Below are 21,623 nucleotides of genomic sequence, written 5' to 3'. Positions count from 1 at the left end.
GCTGATCTCGCCGTCCACCATTAACCCAGGGGCTGCTGGGCGCGAGGCGTCGCAGAACACAGAGGCTGGCACAAAAGAGCTGTCTGGCCGATGTTTTCTGAATCGGCGGAGAAACAAACACACCTGAGGACTGAAGGCCCACAGGAGAACAGGCCGAGGCAGGCCGAGAGCGCTGGAAAGCAGCCACTGGTGTCTCTCGCCTGGGCACACCTGGCCCTGCGGCCCGGGAGGGGCTTGGCCACAGACTGGGAGCCTGTGGCCGTTCAGCCTCCAGCAGCGCTCGCGCTGCCTTCTGGCTGACAGGGAGATCAGAGAGGGTGCTGCTCAAGTGCTTCTCCCGCCAGGAAGACAGAGGTGACCCTGGGTCATGGCAGAAAGGGGCTGCCTTCATTAGGGGGCTCTGCGGCAGAGTGCCAGGCCCATCTGGAGGCTCCACGCTGCAAGAGGAAGGGAGGTGCTCCCGAGTCTGCTTAGGCAGCTCTGCCGACCACAGTGCCCAGCAGTAAGCCGGCCACAGAGCGAGCATCTGAAGCGTGTGGGCCAGATGAATGAATGAATGGAACGCAAGAAGGAATGAATGAAGGAATGAACCGCCGCTGAGCTAAGGGTCCTACCGAGTGTCCACAGAGAGCCCAGGGTGGCATCGAGGCGTTCTACAGCCAGGCACCTCGCCCTGGCCTGTAGGACTCCCTGATACATGATCTAAAGGCTCTTTCTCTACCTCATCCCCCGCAGTCTAAGGTGCCAGCAGCCCCGCCTTGCTGGTCACTGAGCACAACCCCGCCCAGGTCTGTTATCACCCCTGATCCCCACGCCACGCTGGGTCAGGTCCCCCGAGGCCCAGAGCCCTCTCACACCCTCAGGAGCCTCCCTCTGCTCCCTGCCAGGACGGGACGGGGAGGCGGGGTCCCCCTCCACGGCATGTTTGCTGCTGGATTTAGAAGCCACAGCCTCAGGCTCCCGACACTCATTTATCTTGGCTCCTGGGAGAAAGGCGGGTAGGGGAAGGGGCCGCAGAGAGCAGCCGGGACCTTGCCTCGGGGCCCCCCTTGGTCTGCAGAGGGCTGGGCGTGGGGAAGAGGTGAGGCCACCCACCAGGCTTCATGGCCCCGGGGCCAGAGGCTTGTAAGAGCACCCACGGGGGCCGTGGCCAGCTTGTTTTCTACCCAGCAGCTGGTCCCCGGAGAGATCCCTGTGGGCAGGCGGGGGCCACCGGCGCAGAGGGAGGTGGCAGGAATTTTCCTGGCGGCCAGGTCACCTTGGTGTCTTACCCCGGGGTGTGGAGGGATGAGAAGAAACAGAAACACCCTTGTGGGCCAGCCTGGCGCTGCTCCACACACTGCCCTGCAACGTGCTCTTCTTGGCAAAACAGACCCACTGCCAGATCGGAAGCCCTGGGGACTCTGAGGGCCATGCCCTGGGGAGGCAGAGGTGTCCGTGTCGCCTGGGCTCCGATCACCCTGGGCCTCCTGGACTTGAGACCATGTCCTCTGGCTAAGTCTGAGTGTGAGATCATGGGAGACCCTCCCTGCAAACGGGGGGAGAGTCTGGAGGGGACTGGAATGTCCCATGGCCTGGGACCCGGCCACATCGGGGCTGCCTCTGGGTGGGGCTCTGAGAGCAGCACTCGGGTCTTGCCACCCAAACACTGAAGCCTCCCTGGATCAGAAGACGACTGGCTTTCGGCGGCCTCGGGGGCTTCCAGGTGGGAACCGCCTCTCCTGACAGCGAGAACCTGCGGGGCTCTGGAGTCCCCTGGCCCGGGTGAAATCCTAGCGCGGTTTCCAGCCGAACGCGCTTGGGTGGGGAGGCCGCTTTCCCTCTTGAAGCCTCAGTTCTGGATGTGTCAAATGGAGGTCCCCCGTCTGGGGAGGCTGCCTGGGTGGCCCCTGGGGTGCCCAGTGGGCTGATGCCTAATCCTCACTTGTTCCCTCTTCCCGATGCCCCTGGCAGCACGCTGCAGCCCCGTCCTCCAGCCAGCATCTTTAATGCCCTTCATGCCCCAGAATCACTGGGAGCTTTAAACAACACATCTGATCCCCACCCAGATATCTGGTGTCAGACTGGCTTGGGGGCTCCAGAACCACTATCCTCTAAAGTCTGCTTAGTTTGTAAACGTGCAGCCGCAATGGGAATCCCTGGGTAGGGCCGTCACCTCCAGGAGGCTGTCAGGCCCACTTGTCTGGGGTGGGGTTTGACCCCTATTGGACAGAAAGTGCAGTGATGACGACGGCAGAAACATACCTGCATAGAGGCTCCTCTTTATCAGGATTTGACACTGGGCTTCTACCAAAATACAGTTTGAGGCAAGAGAAGAATACTCCAAAAGTTTGAAACTGAATGCTCTGGGAGTGTTTCTAAATTTTCCGGATTATTAACCGCAGGGAAAAAATCTATCTTACATCTATACCCAATGTGCATGCACATGAACAACAGAAGCTAAATTTCCTAAATGTTTACTCTCCCACTGACAAAGCATTCACAAACTGCCTTTAAGGCAGGCTGCTGCTGCCAAGTTGCTTCAGTCGTGTCCGACTCCATGCGGCCCCATAGACTGGACTATGCAGCCCACCAGGCTCCCCAGTCCCTGGGATTCTCCAGGCAAGAACACTGGAATGGGTTGCCATTCCCTTCTCCATAAGGCAGGCTAGGTTTTGCTATCTTGTTCTACTCTGCCCACCCACCCCCCTCCCCCAACAACTCTATGCCTATGTGCTAGCTTGTGACCCTAGAGTGTTGCTTTCAAAGACCCCCCTAGTGGATGGTGGCTGGCAGTTAAAGAAACATCCCACTCTAGGCAAAGGGCAAAGGTGGTTCCAGGGTGTTTTGTTGTTTAGCCACTAAACTGTTTCTGACTCTTTGTGACCCCATGAACTGTAACTCGCCAGGCTCCTCTGTCCATGAAATTCTCCAGGCAAGAATACTGGAGTGGGTAGCCATTTCCTTCTCCAGGGTATCTGCCCAACCCAGGGATCGATCCCATGTCTCCTGCATTGGCTGGTGGATTCTTGACCACTGGGCCACCAGGGAAGCCCTCCAGGGTGGTTTGCTGTGCTGTGCTGTGCTCTGCTTAGCTGCTCAGTTGTGTCTGACTCTTTGTGACCCCATGGACCGTAGCTCGCCAGGCTCCTCTGTCCATGTGATTTTCCAAGCAAGAATACTGGAGTGGGTTGCCATGCCCTCCTCCAGGGGATTTTCCCAACCCAGGGATCGAAGGAAAGGTCTCCAGCATTCCAGGCAGATTCTTTACTGTCTGAGCCACCAGGGAAGGCCAAGAATACTGGAATGGGTAGCTTATCCCTTCTCCAGGGGATCACCCAGGAATCAAACTCGGGTCTCCTGCATTGTAGGCAGATTCTTTACCAGCTGAGCTACCAGAAAATTCCTGCCTAAATATTCAGCTCGTTGACTGACAATAAGAAAATGTTGGGTGCAGGAGGTGTCAGGCTCTGGTGGGGGAAAATCTGGGCCCTCCTGATCCTAGGACCTGGTGCTGTGACACCCCGCCCCCCCACGCCCCGGCCCCCCAGCTTCCCCCATACCTTGCTGGTGGCAGTGGCCGCCGAGCCGGGCAGCACCGGTGTGTTGGTGACCTGCACATTCAGGTAATTATTGTCGATGAGCGGCCAGGCGCCCTGCACCTTGCAGGTCTGGAAACGGTCTGTGAAAGTCCGGAGGTGCGGGTCCCCGAAGAGGCCGCAGTGCCTGTAGTTGGGGGCAGCCGCGCGGTTGTGGAAGCTTTTCTCGTAGTGGCAGATCTCCGGGCTGTCCGAGCGCTCCTGGCTGTCCCCGGGCGGCGGCAGCGTGCGCAGGTGTGGCTGCGACGTGGGGCCATCCTTGGAGCAGCTGTGCTGGCTCATGAGGTCCTCGATGCCATGGACCGCCGAGTGGTAGGCCAGGTCCCCCCGGCAGGTGCGCGCGGTCCGCCGCGTGCACAGGGCGTAGGTGCGCAGTGCCGCGCAGAACTCGGGGGCGTCGTCCGCGGCCGGCGCGTGGCTGCCCGCCGTGGCGCTCCAGAACTCAGAGTTGCACTTGAGGATTTTGCACGAGGAGGAGGCTGCAGGGACGGGAAGAGGGGGTTGTCTTCAGGTTGGAAATGGTGAGCCCGGGCCTCCGGAACCCCCGCAACAGGCCAGGGCGGCAGGCACGTGCAAGGGAGGAAGGCGGCCTCTTCCCAGGTCCCGCAGGTGGTAGGTGGTCCAGTGTAAGGTCGGCCCTGCCTACCTTCCTTAGCGACCCTGGGTGGCCAGCCCTCCGCAGGCTTAAAGGGTTGGGGGAGCATGCCCCTATTTTCCCTATTCCAGCCCAGCCCCCCAAGCTTTCCGCCCACCCTGTGCCTTTGACACATTCACACCAACAGCAACCTGGCAGGGAATGAAGCCCCACTATTCAGTATGTGTTCTGATCTCTGCCGCTGTGTAACCTTGCACGAATCACTTAGCTTCTCTGTGCCTCAGTGGGTGCTCAGTCCTGTCCGACTTTTTGTGACCCCAAGGACTCTACAGCCCACCAGGCTCTTCTGTCCATGGGATTTCCTCGGCAAGAATACTGGAGTGGGTAGCCATTCTCTTCTCCAGGAGATCTTCCCCACTGAGCCACTTGGGAAGGCTGCCTGCCTCATTGTATCTATCTAGAATGTGGGGTAATAACAGTATCTACCCTATAAGGTTGCTCAAGTGCTAAAGGACTTAGCCCTGCATGGTGCACAGAGCAGAGACTCAATGAATGTTGGCCACTGTGATTATTCTACTAGCCCTGGTTCCCCGGCTTCCTCCACAGACTAAGGGCAGCTTCCCCCTCAGTTCTGTAGCTCCGCACACCATTATCCTGCTCTGGGAAGCAACTAAGAGTGATAACCTTGGACGTGCTCCAGTTCATGCTTTTTTCCCCCAAGGTCACTCACAAGCTCTGAGACCTTAGTGACAATTTTATTGTTGTCACTAAGCTGTACCTGACTCTTTGCAATGCCATGGACGGTAGCCCGCCAGGCCCCTCGTCCATGGACTTTTCCAGCAAGAAGACTGGAGTGGGTTGTCGTCTCCTCCTCCAGGGGATCTTCCCCACCCAGGGATTGAACCTGCAGCTCTGACATTGGCAGGCGGAGTCTTTACCACCGCTCCACCTCATGCCTGAGAACTGTGACTTTAACACACCTGAATCTTGCACCCCCCACACACGGACGCTGCCCTTCCCACCCAGCCTCCTGGGTTCTTCTGTAGAGCTCATGGAGACTACACGTGGCAGCAGGAGGGAAGCCTCTACATTGACTTCCGGGGCTATGGGGCCAGCAGACCAGCTAGGAGGCCCAGCGTTTGGCGTTGCAGCCCAGTCAGCAGAGGAGAAGGGGGGCTCTGGCTCCAGCCACACCTGCCTGGGCCGCTAATCTGGCTCTTAACCTTGGAAAAGTCTATTTACTGTCTTATACTGGCTACCTGATGTGAAGACCTGACTCATTGGAAAAGACCCTGATCCTAGGAAAGATTGAGCTGAGGAAGAGAAGGGGGCGACAGAGGATGAGATGGTTGGATGGCATCACTGACTTGACGGACATGAGTCTGAACAAACTCCAGGAGATGAAGCCTGGCATGCTGCAGTCTATGGGGTCACAAAGAGTTGGACATGACTGAACCACTCAACAACTGGCTTTTTACCTATACAATCAAGTGGGGATTAAAAGCAGGGACAGAAGTCCACGGGGGCAGGCTTCCAAAAGCACTGTATAGGCTGCCGCCCAGCCCCATACCTGGACAACCTATTTTGAGGCGCTCGCTCACCTCTGCAGGAGCAGACACCATGCTCCTGGAGCAGATGTGGCCTGCCTAAGTCACACAGCTGGGAAACAAGATCCTCGTCCTAAAATCCAGGCTTTTCCTCTAACGTGACCTGTGTTTGTCACACTGCTGGTAAACAAGGCCATTTCAGGTGGTATCTGGGTGAGCAGTCTTCTTTCAACTTGAGAAGTTACATATTTACTTAAATATGTATTGGGAAAAATAAAATAGATTTGACAGGAGAGCTACAGATTTCCCATTTTAAGTTGAAGAAGCGTGCCGACCAAAAGAAGCGGACCTGGTAAACGATAGGTGGTGAGGGCCGTGAACAGCTGCCGGCCAGGGAGACCCCCGTGTGGCTGCCCTCTCTGAAAGACATGTTCCTGGCCCAGGGCTCCTTTAAAAGGCGTCTAGAAGGGATGTCCCTGGTGGTGCAGTGGATAAGAATCCTCCTGCCAGCGCAGGGACACGGGTTTGATCCCTGGTCCAGGAAGATTCCACATGCAACTAAGAGTGTGCGCCCCATCTACTGAGCCTGCGTGCTCCAGACCTGTGCTCTGCAACAAGAGGAGCCACTGCAATGCGAAGCCCGTGTACCGCCAGCAAGAGAGTAGCCCCTGCTCTCCGCAACTACAGAAGCCAGTGCAAACAAGGAAGACCCAGGACAGTCATCAATTAAAAAAAAAAAAAGGTTGTGAGAAGATTCTCCGGGCCTGCCATCTTCATGATTCTCCAACCTGTGGAAGAGGCCCAAGGGCCCAACCTCCCTGTGGGCTGCAGATGCTACCAGGGCCTGCGTGGGAGACGGTAAAGGAGACTCTCGAGGCGGAGGGCTGGGTGTGGAGGGGATTGTGCAGAACAAGCCACGTGGAGGAACACAGGTCAGAGGAACTGGCTGATGCAGCCCCCAACCCTCCACCTCTGGTCTGCGCGATGTTCACTCCGGTAGCCTCAGTAATTCTGAAGCAGGTGAGCTGCCCTGCCCTGCTGCCTTCTCAGAATTCTGGAAAAGGCATCTCAGAGGAAACCATTCCGGCAGGACTGAGCCTCGAGTTGCATGGTGGCTGCTGTGGCTCCGTCTGCTGCCCACCAGCCCTGGGCCCCCCTCTGGCCCTTACCATGCTCAAAGGACATGAAAGACAGTGCCTGTCCCTTTACAGCCAGACTGCTGCAGCACACGCAGGCCTGCGTTGGCCTCAGCTCTCCTACAGAGCTCAGCTGGGGTGGCAGAGACAGAAGTCCCAGTCAACTGACTGTGTCCCAGGCTTGGTGGCTTGGGCCCCGCAGGTCCCACGTCATTCAAGGTCCCAGGCAGCCCTGTGGGCAGGCACTACAGCACCCCATCTCCTAGAGGAGCAGAGCCAGGCTCAGGGAGGCTGGCTTTCTTGCCTGAGGTTCCACTGTGAGGAAGAAGCAGGAATTGAATTTGGCCCTTTAGGTAAAGAACCCTCCTCCCAATGCAGCAGACACAAGCGACGTGGGTTCGATCCCTGGTTTGGGAAGATCCCCCAGAGGAGGGCATGGGAACCCACTCCAGTGCTCTTGCCTGGAGAATCCCATGGACAGAAGAGCCTGGGGGGCTACAGTCCACGGGGTCATACAGAGTTGGACCCGACTGAGCGCGCACAGTCGCAGACCTGAAGGGCCTAAGGGTCCTGAGGGCCTGGGCCCTCAGCAGCGCCAAGGCTTCAGATAAACTTGGTGCTTTCCTGATTCCCCCCAGCGGCCGCTGGGTGGTTCTCGGGCACACTCCCCCTCCGTGGGCTTCAGGGTGACTGCGCCTGCGGTGCTGAGAGGCCCCCACCCACCAGGAGGCCCACGTGCTCTGTGGCATTGCATCCACACTCGGGTTCCCAGGGTCTGTTTCTCAGGGTGCAGCCAGCAGCAGGCAGGGACTTGAAGGCTGGGGTCAGGAAGGTGCCTAGGGCAGGGCCCGCCTGCACTCAGATGGTGTGGGACATGTCGGGGGGCACTCCTCACTCCCATCATGTGTGGCTCCATCCCCCCCAAATGTGCAGTAGTGGGGGGCTGTCCTGCTATCTCCACAGCCTTGAAAACCAGGCTCAGAGCCGTGTCTCAGAGCTCTCTGGTGTGTCTGGAACCCATGACTGAAATCCCCCTTAAGGTGCCCCCACAAAGGGAGTCCCTCAGATGCTCGGGGATCTGCTCAGAGAGCGCTCCTCAGATGTCCCTGTGCCCACCAGGGGGCTCTGACCCCACTGGCCCCCTGGTCCTGAAATCTGCATTTCCGCCAGGCCCTCTGGGGCCAGAGCGGGTTCTTTTCTTGTCAACAGTCACAGCCTCAGAGGGGCCATTACTCCCCACCCCTTCCACCGCCACATGCACAGGTCTGAGGTGTGCGCTGGGAACTTGGTTTGGGCTGGGGGGCAGCAAGGAGCAAGCCCAGCAGGGAGCCCAGTTGCCAACGCAGAGTGGCCACGGCAGGCAGCTCTCATATGCTCATCCCTGCTCATCCGGGTGCCTTCAGCCACGGGGAGCGATGGGGATTGGGGGGGATGGCAGCCCTGCCCGCCCCCCAGGTGGCAGCAGAGGGTGCTCTCCTGCCCTCCCTGCGCCCAGGGTCCAGGGCCCTGCTCTCCGCCTCCATCTGGGTAGGGTGGTGGTGGTGGGGCTGAGCTCGAAGCTCTCAAGTTTCTGGAGAACGTTTGCGATGCTGTCACCTGGGACTGGGGCAAAAGTGGAGAAATCTGAAGGAGACGCTGCTCGTGCGCGGTGCTGGGCAGGGGTCTGGCCTGAGGTCCCGCTCTGTCCCCTCCTAGCACTTGTGGGGAGGGGCTTGGCCTGTTTCCACATCTGTGAAGTGGGGGCAGCACCAGCCTCAGAGCCTGCTGGAGACTGACGAGGTGGATGGGCAGTGCCTGGGACTAGTGGGCACTACCTAGATCAGAGTCCCTGCCAACAGTCTTGGAGGGGGACACATACAATCCCCGTGGGGTCAGAGGCTAAAGATCATGCGGCAGGGCTGGAAGGGGCCTGGAAGAAAGCCAGCACCTTCCCTGCTTCCTCCCCGGGAACCCAAGGATCACCCACAGCCTCCACTCCACTGCCTCCTGCTCAGGTCAGGGCCCTGGCTGGCCCTGGAACCTGGTCTTCCACCCTGACTCAGATCAGAGTCTGGGCAGCTCTTCCTGGGTCCACTCACACCCAAAGGCCCAGCCCCACCTGGATCAAGCCAGGACCGTGATGCCTTGGCCACACATCCCCGATGTCCTGGGTCTCCTCGGGCCTTGCACATCTTCCTGGTATCTAAGAGGAAGCCCAGGCGCTCTCATGGTAATGGACATGCAAGAGGCCACTGCGTAATGAGAGCGGGGGCCAGAGGTGGGGGACCCGTTCCCCTCTGCCCTCTCTCCAGGAGGTCGTGCAGCTCTTCCCAGCCCGGCTGCTGTCATTTCCTGGGGCTGGGGTTCCCAGGGAAGGGCGTTAGGGATGCCAGAGCTGGACAGTCCCCAAGGGTGGGGAGCCGAGGGGGCCCTGACCCCCATGGGGCCATCCTGCCGCCCTGTGTCCACTTCTGTAAATCACAGGCGGAAGCTCCCCCCACCGCCACCTCCCAGGTCAGAGACTTGGTGTAATCTGGCCCAGCATCAATAGGAAAAGTTCTGCATGGGCCGTCACCTGCCAGAGAGAGCCCAAAGCGGCTGATTTTTATGTGCTGTATCTTTAAAAAAAAGTCAAAACCACCTGAATTCCAGGCAGTAAACCCTAGCCTTTTCTGATGTGAGTGTTCAAGGAAGGAAGGAAGGCAAGTCTGAGAGTTTGAAACATCTTACTGTGAGTGGGAGGAGGAGGTGAGCTTTTCTGAGTGAGGCCGGCCTGGCTCCTGCAGACCTTGTTACGCGGCCAGGAGGCAGCCGAAGAGTGCAGAGCCAGGGCCTCAAAGTTCTCCTGAGCTCCTGTTTCCATCTCAGATGCTGCCATGTCTGTCCTAGGGCGGGGGCGGCTCTCAGGGAGCCCGTGCTAACCTTGGGTACCTGGAGCTCCATCTCAGGCACCCAGGAAAAGGCTAAGACCGTGCACAGACTTCTCGGAAGCCTAGGACACCTGATTTGTTTTTGACTCAAGCCTCTTGGGACTTAGGACTTCGGGGATTAGCTACTAAGAAACAAACAGAGGAGAATCCAGAGCCTGCAAAGACACTGGCCAGCCCAGGTCACCACTAGGAAACCCCTGAAATTCCCTCCGGTGCCCCATGATGCTGGACACTTGGCTCAAAAGGTGGGGCGCAGGCTGGGGCTGTTATGGGACCAAATGACTGAACGAAACTGCCCGCCCTGGCCAGGGAAGATAGTAGCCACCTGCATGAGTTATCTTAACAACAGGAGGTCCTGGTAAGGAACAAGGAACTAAGAAGCTACCACCAACTGGAAGAATGCAGGAAAGGTCAAAGGGAGACAGGAGATACCAGTCCGTATGTCCTACCAGCCTCCCAGAATCCTTGTTGGAATCCATCCTTCTCGATGCATGTACCACCAGGAAGGACGCGGAGTCAGAATGAGGGGCCAGAGACAACCAGGAAACCAACCCCATCCCGGGAAAACCTGGGGCTGCCAGCCACGTGGCAGCAGTTCTGGGCTCCCTCATCCTCCTGCTCTCCACCTTTCCCAATAAAGTCTCTCGCTTCATCAGCATGTGTGTCTCCTTGGACAACTCATTTGTAAATGTTAGACAAGAGCCCACGCTCAGCCCTGGAGGAGGGTCCCCTTGCCACAGCAGGACTTGGGGACCCCGGGGATCCATTCGCTCCCGATTTGTGCAGTGAGGCTCAGGGCTTCTGTTTCTCCGTGCAACTGGCTTCGTCGAGATCACTGTAACTACGGATTGCTTGGTGGGCAAACTCCAGGTCAGCTTCCTAGTGTGCAGCATGGAATTTTAAAACCCCGGGCCTGAGAGCAGCCACAGGTCAACAGTTTGCACCTCCAGCCAGCCCCCGCGGCAGGAAAGCCCCCTGCCCGGCGGCAGTCCGGCCTCAAGGGCCACCGGACCTCTGCTGGGCCGGGCCAGCCCCTCCTGCTCTTGACAGCTCCAGCTGTGGACCCCAGGTCTGCCGCTCGAGGGAGATGGGTGGGGGCTCTGGTTCTTCTCTAGAGCCACAGGGAAAGGGCTCAATGGTAACCCTGCAGATACTGGAGATGGCCCCTTGGCTTTCCTGGGCCGCCTTCTTTGGGCCTCACAGAACTGTGTCAACCATCTACGGCTGAGTTGGGGTGCCACCTCGTGCCCACAGATCCCCTGAGAACCCTCTGACTCCCGCACTCGTCACTCAAAGCACCTGTACCCCCTCCCCTGGTACCCCACCTCTGTAATCTTTCACTTTGTGGGGAGGTGGGATCCAGCCTGGTGGTTAAAAAAAAAAAATCTGCCTGCAATGCAGGAGATGTGGGTTTGATCCCTGGGTTGGGAAGATCCCCTGGAGGAGGGCATCGAAACCCACTCCAGTATTCCTGCGTGGAGAATCCCATGGACAGAGGAGCCTGGAGGGCTACAGTCCATGGGGTCGCAAAGTCGAGCTCAACTGAAGCAACTGAGCATGCACACACGGGCTCCAGACTACCTTCCTCGAGGTCTGAGACACAGCAGCGAGAGAAATCACAGCCACACGGCTTGCCTGACTTAATTCTTTTCCTTTAAATAGCAACCCAGAGCCTCTTGGAACAGAAAGGCGGGGGGCAGGGGGCGGGGTCCCGGGATCTGGGAGCAGCAGCTGTACAGACCCAGGCAGGATGGAGATATTTATGCACCGCCATGGCATTAGCTGCTTTCGGAGACCTCCTTTGAACTGTTAATCAAGCCCAATCTTTCAGAATAATAGCCTGATTATTACCGCCTTGTTTGCATAACAAAAAAGCCCAATAAAACTCTCTTCGCCGAGTGCCGAGGGGTGCGAAGGCCCGGCCCCGAGAAAGGAGTCTTAGGAATGTGGAGCCGCTCCTGCGCCTGAACCCGAGAATAAAGACAATGCAATTTGCCACAGAGAAAAGCCCAACAGACCAATAAATTACCCTCGTGCAAAGGGATTAGATCAGGTTTCACTGGCGGTGTAGGAGGGGTGGGGTGAGCCAGGAAAGAGAAAAAACCTGCCTCTTCTTAAAGGAGTAAGGCGTCTTAGAAGGCAAGCCCGCCCATCACGTTGGGTCTGCCCAGCTCTGTGGTCTGCAGGGTAACTGCCTGGGTTCGTATACTAGCTTAAGGTTCTGGACTCAGTCCGCTGCGTGCAGGCAAGGTGCTTCCTGCCATTCCTGGAACAAGCTCAGGTGGAGTCGGCTACAAAAACCACCGGGATGCTGGGGAGAAGGTTCACGTGTACAGAGATTGAAGGATGGGGGCACAGATAGTACCGGGAAGCAGCCGTTCCACGGGGTCTGGAAGGGCAGTGGGATTCGCCAGGTGATGTGGGGCAGAGGTACATAAGTCCAAGGGGCTCCGAAGCAGCTGGCACGGGTCGGAAGGCGAAATTCCGGATGGTGAGAGTGCGCTGGGAGTTTGGAGCCAGACACGGAAGCCCTGAGTGAAAGCCGGGGATGAAGCGAATGTGGTTCACTTCAAACTGCTTTGCTCGGCTCCGGTGCAAACCCTGTGTCCCCATTCACCCAGCTCCCAGTTGCCCGATTCCACCACAAGGCGGCGCTACACGAGGCCCAGCCAAGTTGACCCGGTCATCACAACCCAGCCTTGCCTCTTCTTCCCCTCCAGCTGCTGCTGTTCCAGTACCCAGCTCAGCCGTGCAGCAGCAGCCCTCCTCACAGCCCCGGGCCCCCAAGGTCCTCTTCAGTCCGCTCAGTCGCAGGAGTGGAAGTCCCCTCCTGCAACGCTGTGTCTGCCTCCGTGGTCCCTCGTGGCCTTGCCCCTCCTCCCCTGCCCATCTAGACACAATCCACTGTAACAGCTCCCCCCTGTGGCAACACCCTGTGTGGCTTCTGTTTCCCTGACTGCACCCTGATAAGACAGCCCAAGGATTTCAGGTCGGATCCCGCTCAAAGCGGGAAGCCCACCAAGTAATTTTCAGTACGCACGTGGCACGATGAGAAGGCTATTTTAGGGAGTGGCCTAAACTAAGAGAGGGTGGCTTTAATTAGGGTAGGAGAAGGCAGAGCAGAGGGAGAACAGCTTCAAGGAGAAAGTGGAAGGGGTGAGAGCCCCCCCGCCCCTGCCCCGGGGCAGCAGTGATGCTGAGGCTCGTCTCTTAGCAACGAGTTGGGATGCGGATCCCCAAGGAGGTGGGAGATCTGCTCCCATTCTCTGGGAGCACCAGAAGCACCGCACTGTGGCACCAAGCAGGCGCAGCGGGCCACTCCCCACCCTCTCCTGTTCTCCAGCACCGAGGCTGGGAGGGGACAGGGGACGGATACAGTGCCAGAATTTGGCAAGCTCTGGCTGGGCAGTGTTCCGCAGTCTCCTAGCTTGAGAGGTGCCTGGGGCTGCCAGGCTTGTTGCTCCATCGTCCTGGCGTAAACACGCAGGTGTTTGGCGTCAGACACCAAAGAGGCACACACCCAGGTAAGGGACTGGCTTTTCACCAGGTGCAGAGGACCCTGCCTTACTTAACCCACAAGCAGCCAGAATGATCCCCTTTCCTCAAAGGTATTCCTCCCAGCTCAGCCTGAGAACGGTCCAAGGAACTGCCCTTGCCCGGGACTCCAGCGTGCCTCTTGGCCCCCCTGAGAGCACTGGGGACTTCCTCTGGGGACCGGCTGACCTGAGAAAGATGAAGGCAGGGGGAAGCCTCTCAGAGCATCTGTACTGGCTGACGGAAGGCAGGAGGGGATGTGTGCCCTTGTGCTAAGTCCCTTCAGTCGTGTCTGACTCTGCGACCCCGGGGACTGCAGCCCGCCAGGCTCCTCTGCCCCTGGGATTTTTCCGGCAAGAATACTGGAGTGGGTTGCCACTTCCTCCTCTGGCGGTGGCGGGGGGGGGGGTGGGGGGGGTGGGGGGGTGGGGGAGGGGGTGTGGGGGGGAGGGTGTCTTCCCAGCTCCTGTGTCTCCTGCATTGCGGGTGAACTCTTTACTGGCTGAGCCATAGGGGAGCTGGGGGTTAACTAACTCACTGCTAAGTGTGGGCAGAGGTGGCTGAATGCCACTTGCCGAGCTGGGCAGGCGGCACTGCCCCCTCGTCACACCCAGCCAGGCTTCTCTGTCCCAGCTTCCACACACGCCAAGTCGCTGCAGGAAACCACGCCGAGTGCCAAGGAAAAGGGCACACCTCAGCTTTCCCAACTGGACACCCTCCCCACCCCCCAGCTCCCCCTGGAGCCACACGCAGCCGGATCTGCAGCCAAGAGGGCCACGGTGGGCCTGTCAGCAGGGCTTCTCTGGGTCAGAAGGGCCCACAGCAGGCAGGAGCCGGGTGTGGGATCCCATGCCAAGACCACCCTGCCAGGAGGGCAGAGAGCTGAGCAAGCCTGGGTTCCACAGGGAGGATGGTTTGGGGGCAAAAGTGTCACTTTTCAGGTATAAATGAAGCTTGCGGGTGAGCAGTTTGGGCTTCCTGCTTTGAGGCACACTCCCTTTTCCTGAGTCTAGGTAGCTGCTGCTATGCTCAGTCACGTCAGACTCTTTGTGACCCCATGGACCATAGCCCGCTAGGTTCCCCTGTCCATGGGATTCTCCAGGCAAGAATACTGGAGTGGGTTGCCATGCCCTCCTCCAGGGGATCTTCCTGATCCAGGGATTGAACCCACGCCTCTTGAGCAAGTCTAGGTAAGGCTGACTTCAGAGATGACAATTTTCCATTCTGGTCCTGCCTCCAGGAGCCCTGCGCTCCTCTGCTCAGCTGTCCCGGGTCAAAATCCACGTGAAGTGGCTTTGCTCCCCCACCTCCCTCCGCAGGCAGGCCCTTCTTCCACCTTCCTAGAGCAATGGGAGGACACCGGCCCGGCTGGTGCACACACGTGTGTGAGCCTGTGTTCCTGGAACATTCCTTAGCACGGGGAGCAATAATGGCTCCTTTCTGCAGGGACCTGGGCGCAGAGGGATCACTTTAATAGGCGTTTCGGTATTCCGACTGCCCGGGCGAAATGGTGCATGAAATGAATAAATAAGCAAAAACCCCAAAGACATAAATCTGACTTGGGAAAATTTGCACCATGAGAGCTCTGCCAAAGTGGCATCTGCTTTGAAATGCTAAGTCGGGGATGGACAGGGAGCGGAGAGGGTCTCTGGGAAGAGGCAAGAACGTGACAGCCGTGGGAAAGTGTGGTCATTCTTCATTCTGCTATCCAATCATATCTCCAAAGTTTCTTATTTTTCCCCTCTCATCATAAAGCCTTGTATGCTACACAGCTCAGAGTCTGAAATGCTACAGAGCACGTTCAATGAGGGTGTTTATCCAAAATCTGGCGTGTGGAAAAGCACAGAGGTCTGAGTTCTCCTCTTGGCTCTGCCGCTGACTCAGCTGTGTGATGTTGGGAACCTCTCTGACCCTCTGTCTCCTCATCGACACAGTGCGAATGATGATGCTCGGGGGGAGGGGTGCCCATCTCATGAGGTGACACATTTCAAACATTTAGCAGAATACCTTGGATGCTCTGGTCACTGGATAAATGGGAGAGCTTTAAAAATTGTTGTCTGGGGGGATTTCCCCAGTGGTCCAGTGGTTAAGGCTCTGCCTTGCCATGCAGAGGATGAAGGTTCGATCCCTGGTCAGGGAACTAAGTTCCCGCATGCCTTGGGGCAACTAAGCCTGTGTGCCACAACTGCTAAGCTCAAGGGCCACGACTAAGGCTGACGCAGCCAAATAAATAAATAAATATTTTCAACGTTGTTTTTCACAAGAACCTGTCGTACAGCACATGGAACTCTGCTCAATGCTATGTGGTAGCCTGGGTGGGAGGGGGTTTTGGGGGAGAATGGATACATGTATATGTACGGCTGAGTCCCTTCGCAGTTCACTTGAAACCGTCACAACATTGTTAATAGGCTCTACTCCAATACAAAATAATAAATTTTTAAAAAATTGTTGTTTTCCTTCAAATGATCATATTGTTTAGAATATAACAGTACCATGTCTCAAAGGCTATTCATGAGTGTTAACTAGTGATGGCGCCTGTGGGAGGTTGGAATTTTGGTTATTTCCATTTTCTTATGTATCCTTTTCTATCTTTAGGTTTAAAAATGAGTACTGTCTTTATAAACAGAAAAACATCTTTTGGAAAGAATGATTGAGATATCTGGACAACCCCCCTCCCCAAATCTGCGATCTCGGTCCATGGAGCAAAAAAACAAAGAGAAACACAAAGAAACGCAACGGTCCTGTAATTTCCGGGATTGTGCCAGGCGTGTTTGGGGTGCATCTCAGAGAAAAGTGCACGCAGGAACAGGAAATGGGGTTCCTGCCCTTATAAACAGATCCAGTGATTTAGAAGAAGATTAAAAACCCAAGACTCGGGAAGCAACCAGGACACGAGGAAGACAGGTATTAGCAGCCCAGGTGGCCGGTCCTCAGGTCATCGGAGGGACGGCGCTGGGCCCCGCCAGGTGGCACTGACCTTGGGCTTTGCCAGTGGGCGTTCCCTTTCCAAACCAGGCATGGCATGAGCAAGACCTAGCGGCTGCCCACCCATAAGGTGGGTGGGTGGTGGCAGGTACGGAGACCAGCAGGGACCTGGAGCCCAGGGGCATGCCAGAGGCCATGGGAATGAGGCTGGAGAGGAGTGTGGAACTGGATGTCAGCGGGCTCTCCCTTCTGGGAGCTCGGGAGAGGGTCATGCAGAGCCCTGAGCTCCTGAGCAACTTGGACAGTGGGGCGGGGGCAGGGGTCACCCCAGAGGCAGGTCCTGGGGTGGCTCAGCTGCTCGAGGCAGATGCCAGCGGAGACAGGCAGGACAGGGCGCAGGAAGGAGGCCCAGCGCCGGGCAAATGGACAGAAGGAGAGGCCCTTTACACCCAGGACTGAACTGTCTGCGGCGGCAGGATTAACAGACACAGGCCAAACCCTGGTCCCAGGACACGGAGAGTCCAGGGAGACCGACCATCCTGGGGTACCCAGGACTGAGGGGGCTTCTAAAGACACGGGACTCCCAACTTTAAGACTAGAAATTCCTGGCTCCACTGGAATGAGTTAGTTGCCCTAAAGAAACAGTGCCCTCAATTTCAGGCAGGCTGAATGCAGCCAGGCATTGAAACAGTATGACGCCCCAACCCCTCAACCAAACATAAAACCTGGATCCTCTAACAAGGGCCGGGCACATTGCACCCAAGAAGGACACGTTAGCAGGAACCGTATGACCTCCAACACAGAAAGTGGTCCCCATGCGATTCCCTCACCTCCACAGAGACCTAGACCCAACTGCCCCATCTCACAGAGTGTCCTTATCTGAGCCTGTTGATCGTCTCTGCCCAGTTCTCCTTTGGCACTGGGGTGACTGCTAGCAATTCCTCCAAGCTTGCAGCAGTTTCCCTTCCTAAACCTGACGACCAGAGATCCTCTCCTTATGCCCCAGCTCATCCTCAGGGCCAAAGGGTCAACCATCCACAGGACTTTACATCCCACCCTCCCTGGGAGCCAGGGCTCAGCCCTGCAGATCCCTTGGCGTGTCATGCACCAGCCTGCAGGCTGGCTCTACTGCCACCTGGCTCTGGCAATGGGACTCATTTCAGTCTCTCCCTCTGGGACACAAAGTCCTCCTGGGAGGACAACGATGTGATAAGCAGGTTGACTTGCTTGCACATTTTTGAATGGCAGCTCTCAGATAAACGTTCTCAACTCTAGAATGGCATGGATGTCCTTGGATACTACACAGGGCCTGGGTCTTTGCAAGCCTTAGTTTCCCCATGAGGATTAATTTCTAAAACAACTGCAGTTTAAAAGGAAAGGGAAAGACAGGAGGAAACATGGAAGGCACAGGGCAATAATTTTTCCAACACTGATCCTCACAGTTGAGGTGCATCAGAGCCCCCTGGAACGTCTGTCACAGTACAGACTGCATGTTCCACTCCCAGAGCATCAGCTTCAGTCAGTTCCTAACACGTTCCCGGGGGAGGCTGGTGCTGCTGGTCCAAGGACCACACTTTGAGAACCACCGGAGCTGGAGTACAGCATCCATATGTAGCCAACGGGAAGCGTGCCAACATGTCTACAACATATGACTTTGATGAGTTCCTCTTGGAAATCTGTTTTATTAAGTCAAGGTGGTTTCAGAGTTTTAAAAAGTATCTATTAATTGTGTTTTGAAGTGGATGTTATTAGTGGAAGACTCTCCTAAGAAGCCTTTCTTGGCCTCCCGCCACGCACCCCCCTCCCAACTAGACGTGGCCACCCTGTCCATTGGCTGAAAGTACAGCATCGTGCCCGCACACACCCTGATGAGCCGAGGGACATGGAAGGGCCCTTGTCCTTCCACCAGACCTTGGAGGTGGACGCCAGCCTTGCTCAGATGAGGGCCCCCAATTCTGTCCCCACGTCAGGACCGCACGAGATGCGCCATGCATGCTGAGAACATGTTAGCACTCTCACAAGCCCTCTCTGTCTAGCAAGAGGTTAAGGCATCTTTCTCCACATAACTATGTCCAATTTAATTTGCACTCCTATGGGTTTACTCCTGGACGCCATTCAAGTCAACTAGCACTGAACAAGCCTATGCTTTCATGCGGCTGTTCCAGAGGATTCCACCTGTCTTTGGAGGGAGAAGCCGGCACACAGGGCCCCTGACTGTCTCCAGCGCTTTCTTTTCTTTTTTCTCAAATGCCCACCCCACTCCCCACCAGACCTGCAGATTCTCTGACTTTATCCCCAAGCAGCCCCTCTGCCATAGGTCAAGAATATGATAGTCCATCCCTTTGTGGTGGAAATGATCCATTTCACCTCTTAAGAGCCTCTCTTCTTGACCCAGGATTCCGGAGCCCACACGTTCTCAGAGCCCCCGGGTGTATTCCATGCGGGCATACTGGAAGCTCAGTTTTCAGCAAGGTGGGCAATTTTGACTAAATGCGCCTGTCAAGGCCTCAAATTAGAAGAAACATTAGCCAGTTGGCATGACAGTGCAACAGCTATCTGCTCTATCTGCCAGGTTTTAGTTACCAGCCTTGAAGCCAAAAAGAAATGGGCTTCTTGGAAACAAGTGATGGAATTCGGGCTGTGCATTATATAACCCACCAGCTTTCCTCAGACTACGGGGGAGATGTTTAAAGTTTTCTAAGATGGAGAAATCAAACAGCAACCCCCTCCACCCCTCACCACCACCCTGGCAGCTCCCTCCTACCTCTGAGTACCTCCTGCCAGCCTTTCCTTTCCTCTCCCTCCAGCCCAAGAAGCTAACAAGTGCTGCCGCTTTAAGAGCGGGAAGGTGTTGTTTTAAGGGCCTCTAAGCCCCCCTTCTCAATTTCAGCTCCAAGCTGAGATCACATCCCCCATGGCAGCCAAGGGACAAAAGCCATTTATCAACCCATCTGATAAAACCTCCAATGGGCTGGATCTTTATCTGGACCAAATAGAGATGCACACACACTGCAAACTCCTGCTCCTCCAAAAGGAGGGATTTCTTTTCTTTTTGAAAGAGGAGGGTCGCTTCAAATTTTATTTTCTTAGTTATTGGGAGGGAACCAAATCAGCCAGACCCTTCTATGGGGGGAAGCAGGAGGGGTGGAAACTGCCTTTAAAAAAAAAAAGGAAGAGGAGGAGGACTCCCTGCTGCTTGACCCGGTATGGAGGTTGTAATATTCCAGGGCGAGGGTGCACCGGATGGGTCCAAGGGCTCTTTGAGGCATTGACACCCTCCATCCTGTCTTTGGCCGGGGCCTTCACAATGGAATCCTGGGCTACAAGCAGGTTGCGGCTCACCCGGGACGCCCTTGGGGCGCGCAGGGCCGGGTGGGTTCCGGGGAGGGGGGTCCCCCGCCCCGAAGCAGGCTGGGGCGGGAAGGTAAACGGATCCTTTCTCCCTTACCGCTGCGGCACGGTCCTCCCACCGGGAGCCCCAACTTACAGCCAGGCCGGGTCCGGACTGCCCAGTTCTGCCAGTTCCTGAAACCCAGTTGGCTGAGGAGCAAAACAAAACAACCCAATCCCCGGTCTAACTCAAGTCCTTTCTTGCAAAGCTCGGGAGTGCGCGGGGGCTGCGGATTCGTTCCGGCTGCCGAGCGAAGGCAAGCTCTTTGCAAAAAGACACCTCGGAACCCCGCAGCACAATGGAAGTGGCCGGGAAATCCCGCCTTGCATCGGGGACCATTTGGTCCGTGACGCTGGGTTTATTTGTATTTTTTTTAGCAAGGGGAAAATGGATATAAAGCTTGGCGTTTCCAGGCTGTGAGTAGCATATGGCAAAAATGGAATAAACTTTAATGAAACATTATAAAGAAAACAGACCCGGGATTTAAGTTTCGTGCCTTCCCCCTCCCCCCGAAAGGAAAAAAAAAAAAAGTAAAGAAACTGGAGCGTTTGGGAAGGAACAAATGCTTCTCTGTGGAGTTGGTCTCCCTTCCCCCAACAAAAACAAGAGGTCCCGGCTCGGAGGAATTTGAAAGCAGCGATCTGCCAAAAACATTGTGAAAAACTATGGGGGATTCATTGGAAACAGATGGGCTTTTTCAGCTTTAATTCTGAAATTCTCTCCCTTTCTGACACAATAAAAACAAACAGGGGCCGACGCGGGATGTTATCACACAGGAACAAGGGGCCGGCGGTGCCCAGCCCGTGGGCTTCCCCGCGTGGGCAAGCCCGTGGGGGCGGGACGGGGTCCCGCGGGAGGGGGCGGTCCGGGCTCGGCGGGGACCTCAGAGGCGCCCCCGGCTCCACCCCTGGGCACCGGACAGGTCTGCAAACTGCGGGACGAGAAGCTAGAGAAAGTGCCCCCCGGATCCGAGTCCGTGCCTCCCTTTCTCCCCCTTCTCCGGGGCCCCTAAGGGGAACGTCCCGGGTACCCCCTTTTCTGGGAAGTTGGGAGACGTCCCCGGCGCCTGTGATCTCCCCGCCTGGCTCTTTCTCATTACAACCTGAGAGGGTTCCCCCAACCCCAGGTGCCCACGCGCATCCATCGCGCCTTCGGCTGGACGCGGGAGAAACAAAGACGCGTGGAAACGCGAGGCGGGGGCCCGAGGGCGCCCGGCGAACCTGAGCTCCGACTCGCCCGCAGACCTGTGGCCCGGCGCCGCGAGGAGACCTGGGGAGCGGGCCCCGCGCGCCCAGCCGGCCGTTCCCGGGCTGGAGCAGTGCCTTACCTGCGGGGAAGCTGCAGAGGAGGAAGGCGAGAGTCGGCCAGAATCCCAGGGCTGGTCGTCCTGCCCCTCTCCCCATACCCATCCATCCAGCTCGGCCTGTTACCACTAGCCTCTCCCTGGAAGAAGAGTTCAGGAGAAAAAGAAGAAGCAGATAAATCACGCTGCCGAGAAAGGGCGGCCTCGCTCCGCCGGCGGGAGCTGCGAGCCGGGAGGCTCGGTCCACCTCGGCCGCGGGCGCCCGGCGCGCCCCCCCGCCCCGCGCGCCCCTCCCTCGCCAGCCATCGCCCGGCTCCCCGCCAATGTCGGCGCGGCCCCGCGGCCCCCGCCGCCGCGCGGCCCGCCCCCTCGAGCTCGGGTTTCAGCGCGGCCCGCGGGGGGCGGGCGGAGAGGAGCTGGGCGGGGACCGCGCGGCGGCGCTGGCCTCGGGGACCCGGGGAAGCCGGGGACTGTGGGCGCGCCGCGGCGCCCCGAACCCCGCGGCTGTACACCCGGGAAAGGCCCCAACCTCCCCGAGACGGCCAAGCCCCGCAGAGTGCAAGGATGGCCGCGCGGCACCCCCGCCCCCCACTTCTTCCCTAAAAGTGGCCAGCCTAAGTAGAAACTGAGCTTGAAAAAAAAACAACCCAGGACCCTTTTACAACTAGACTGCAGTCCCAAAGTCGCCACTGACACCCGGGCTCT

The 21,623-nt window shown here is 57.3% G+C and overlaps 1 protein-coding gene across 1 annotated transcript in view; it reads right to left on the bottom strand.

The window, feature by feature from the left end:
- Nucleotides 1–21,623, bottom strand: part of RGMA (repulsive guidance molecule BMP co-receptor a) — a 49,952-nt gene that overhangs the window by 7,317 nt on the left and 21,012 nt on the right. The window contains exons 2-3 of the mRNA XM_002696508.7: nt 20,943–21,058; nt 3,543–4,057 (exon numbers count right to left, since the gene is read on the bottom strand). Coding sequence (XP_002696554.2) covers nt 3,543–4,057; nt 20,943–21,058 — 631 coding nt within the window. The remainder of the gene's footprint in view (nt 1–3,542; nt 4,058–20,942; nt 21,059–21,623) is intronic.

This window comes from Bos taurus, chromosome 21 (assembly GCF_002263795.3).
Source record: "Bos taurus isolate L1 Dominette 01449 registration number 42190680 breed Hereford chromosome 21, ARS-UCD2.0, whole genome shotgun sequence".
In the NCBI taxonomy this organism is placed as follows: domain Eukaryota; kingdom Metazoa; phylum Chordata; class Mammalia; order Artiodactyla; family Bovidae; genus Bos; species Bos taurus.
The sequence above is the reverse complement of the archived record's forward strand: the minus strand, read 5'-3'. Positions and strand labels throughout refer to the sequence as shown.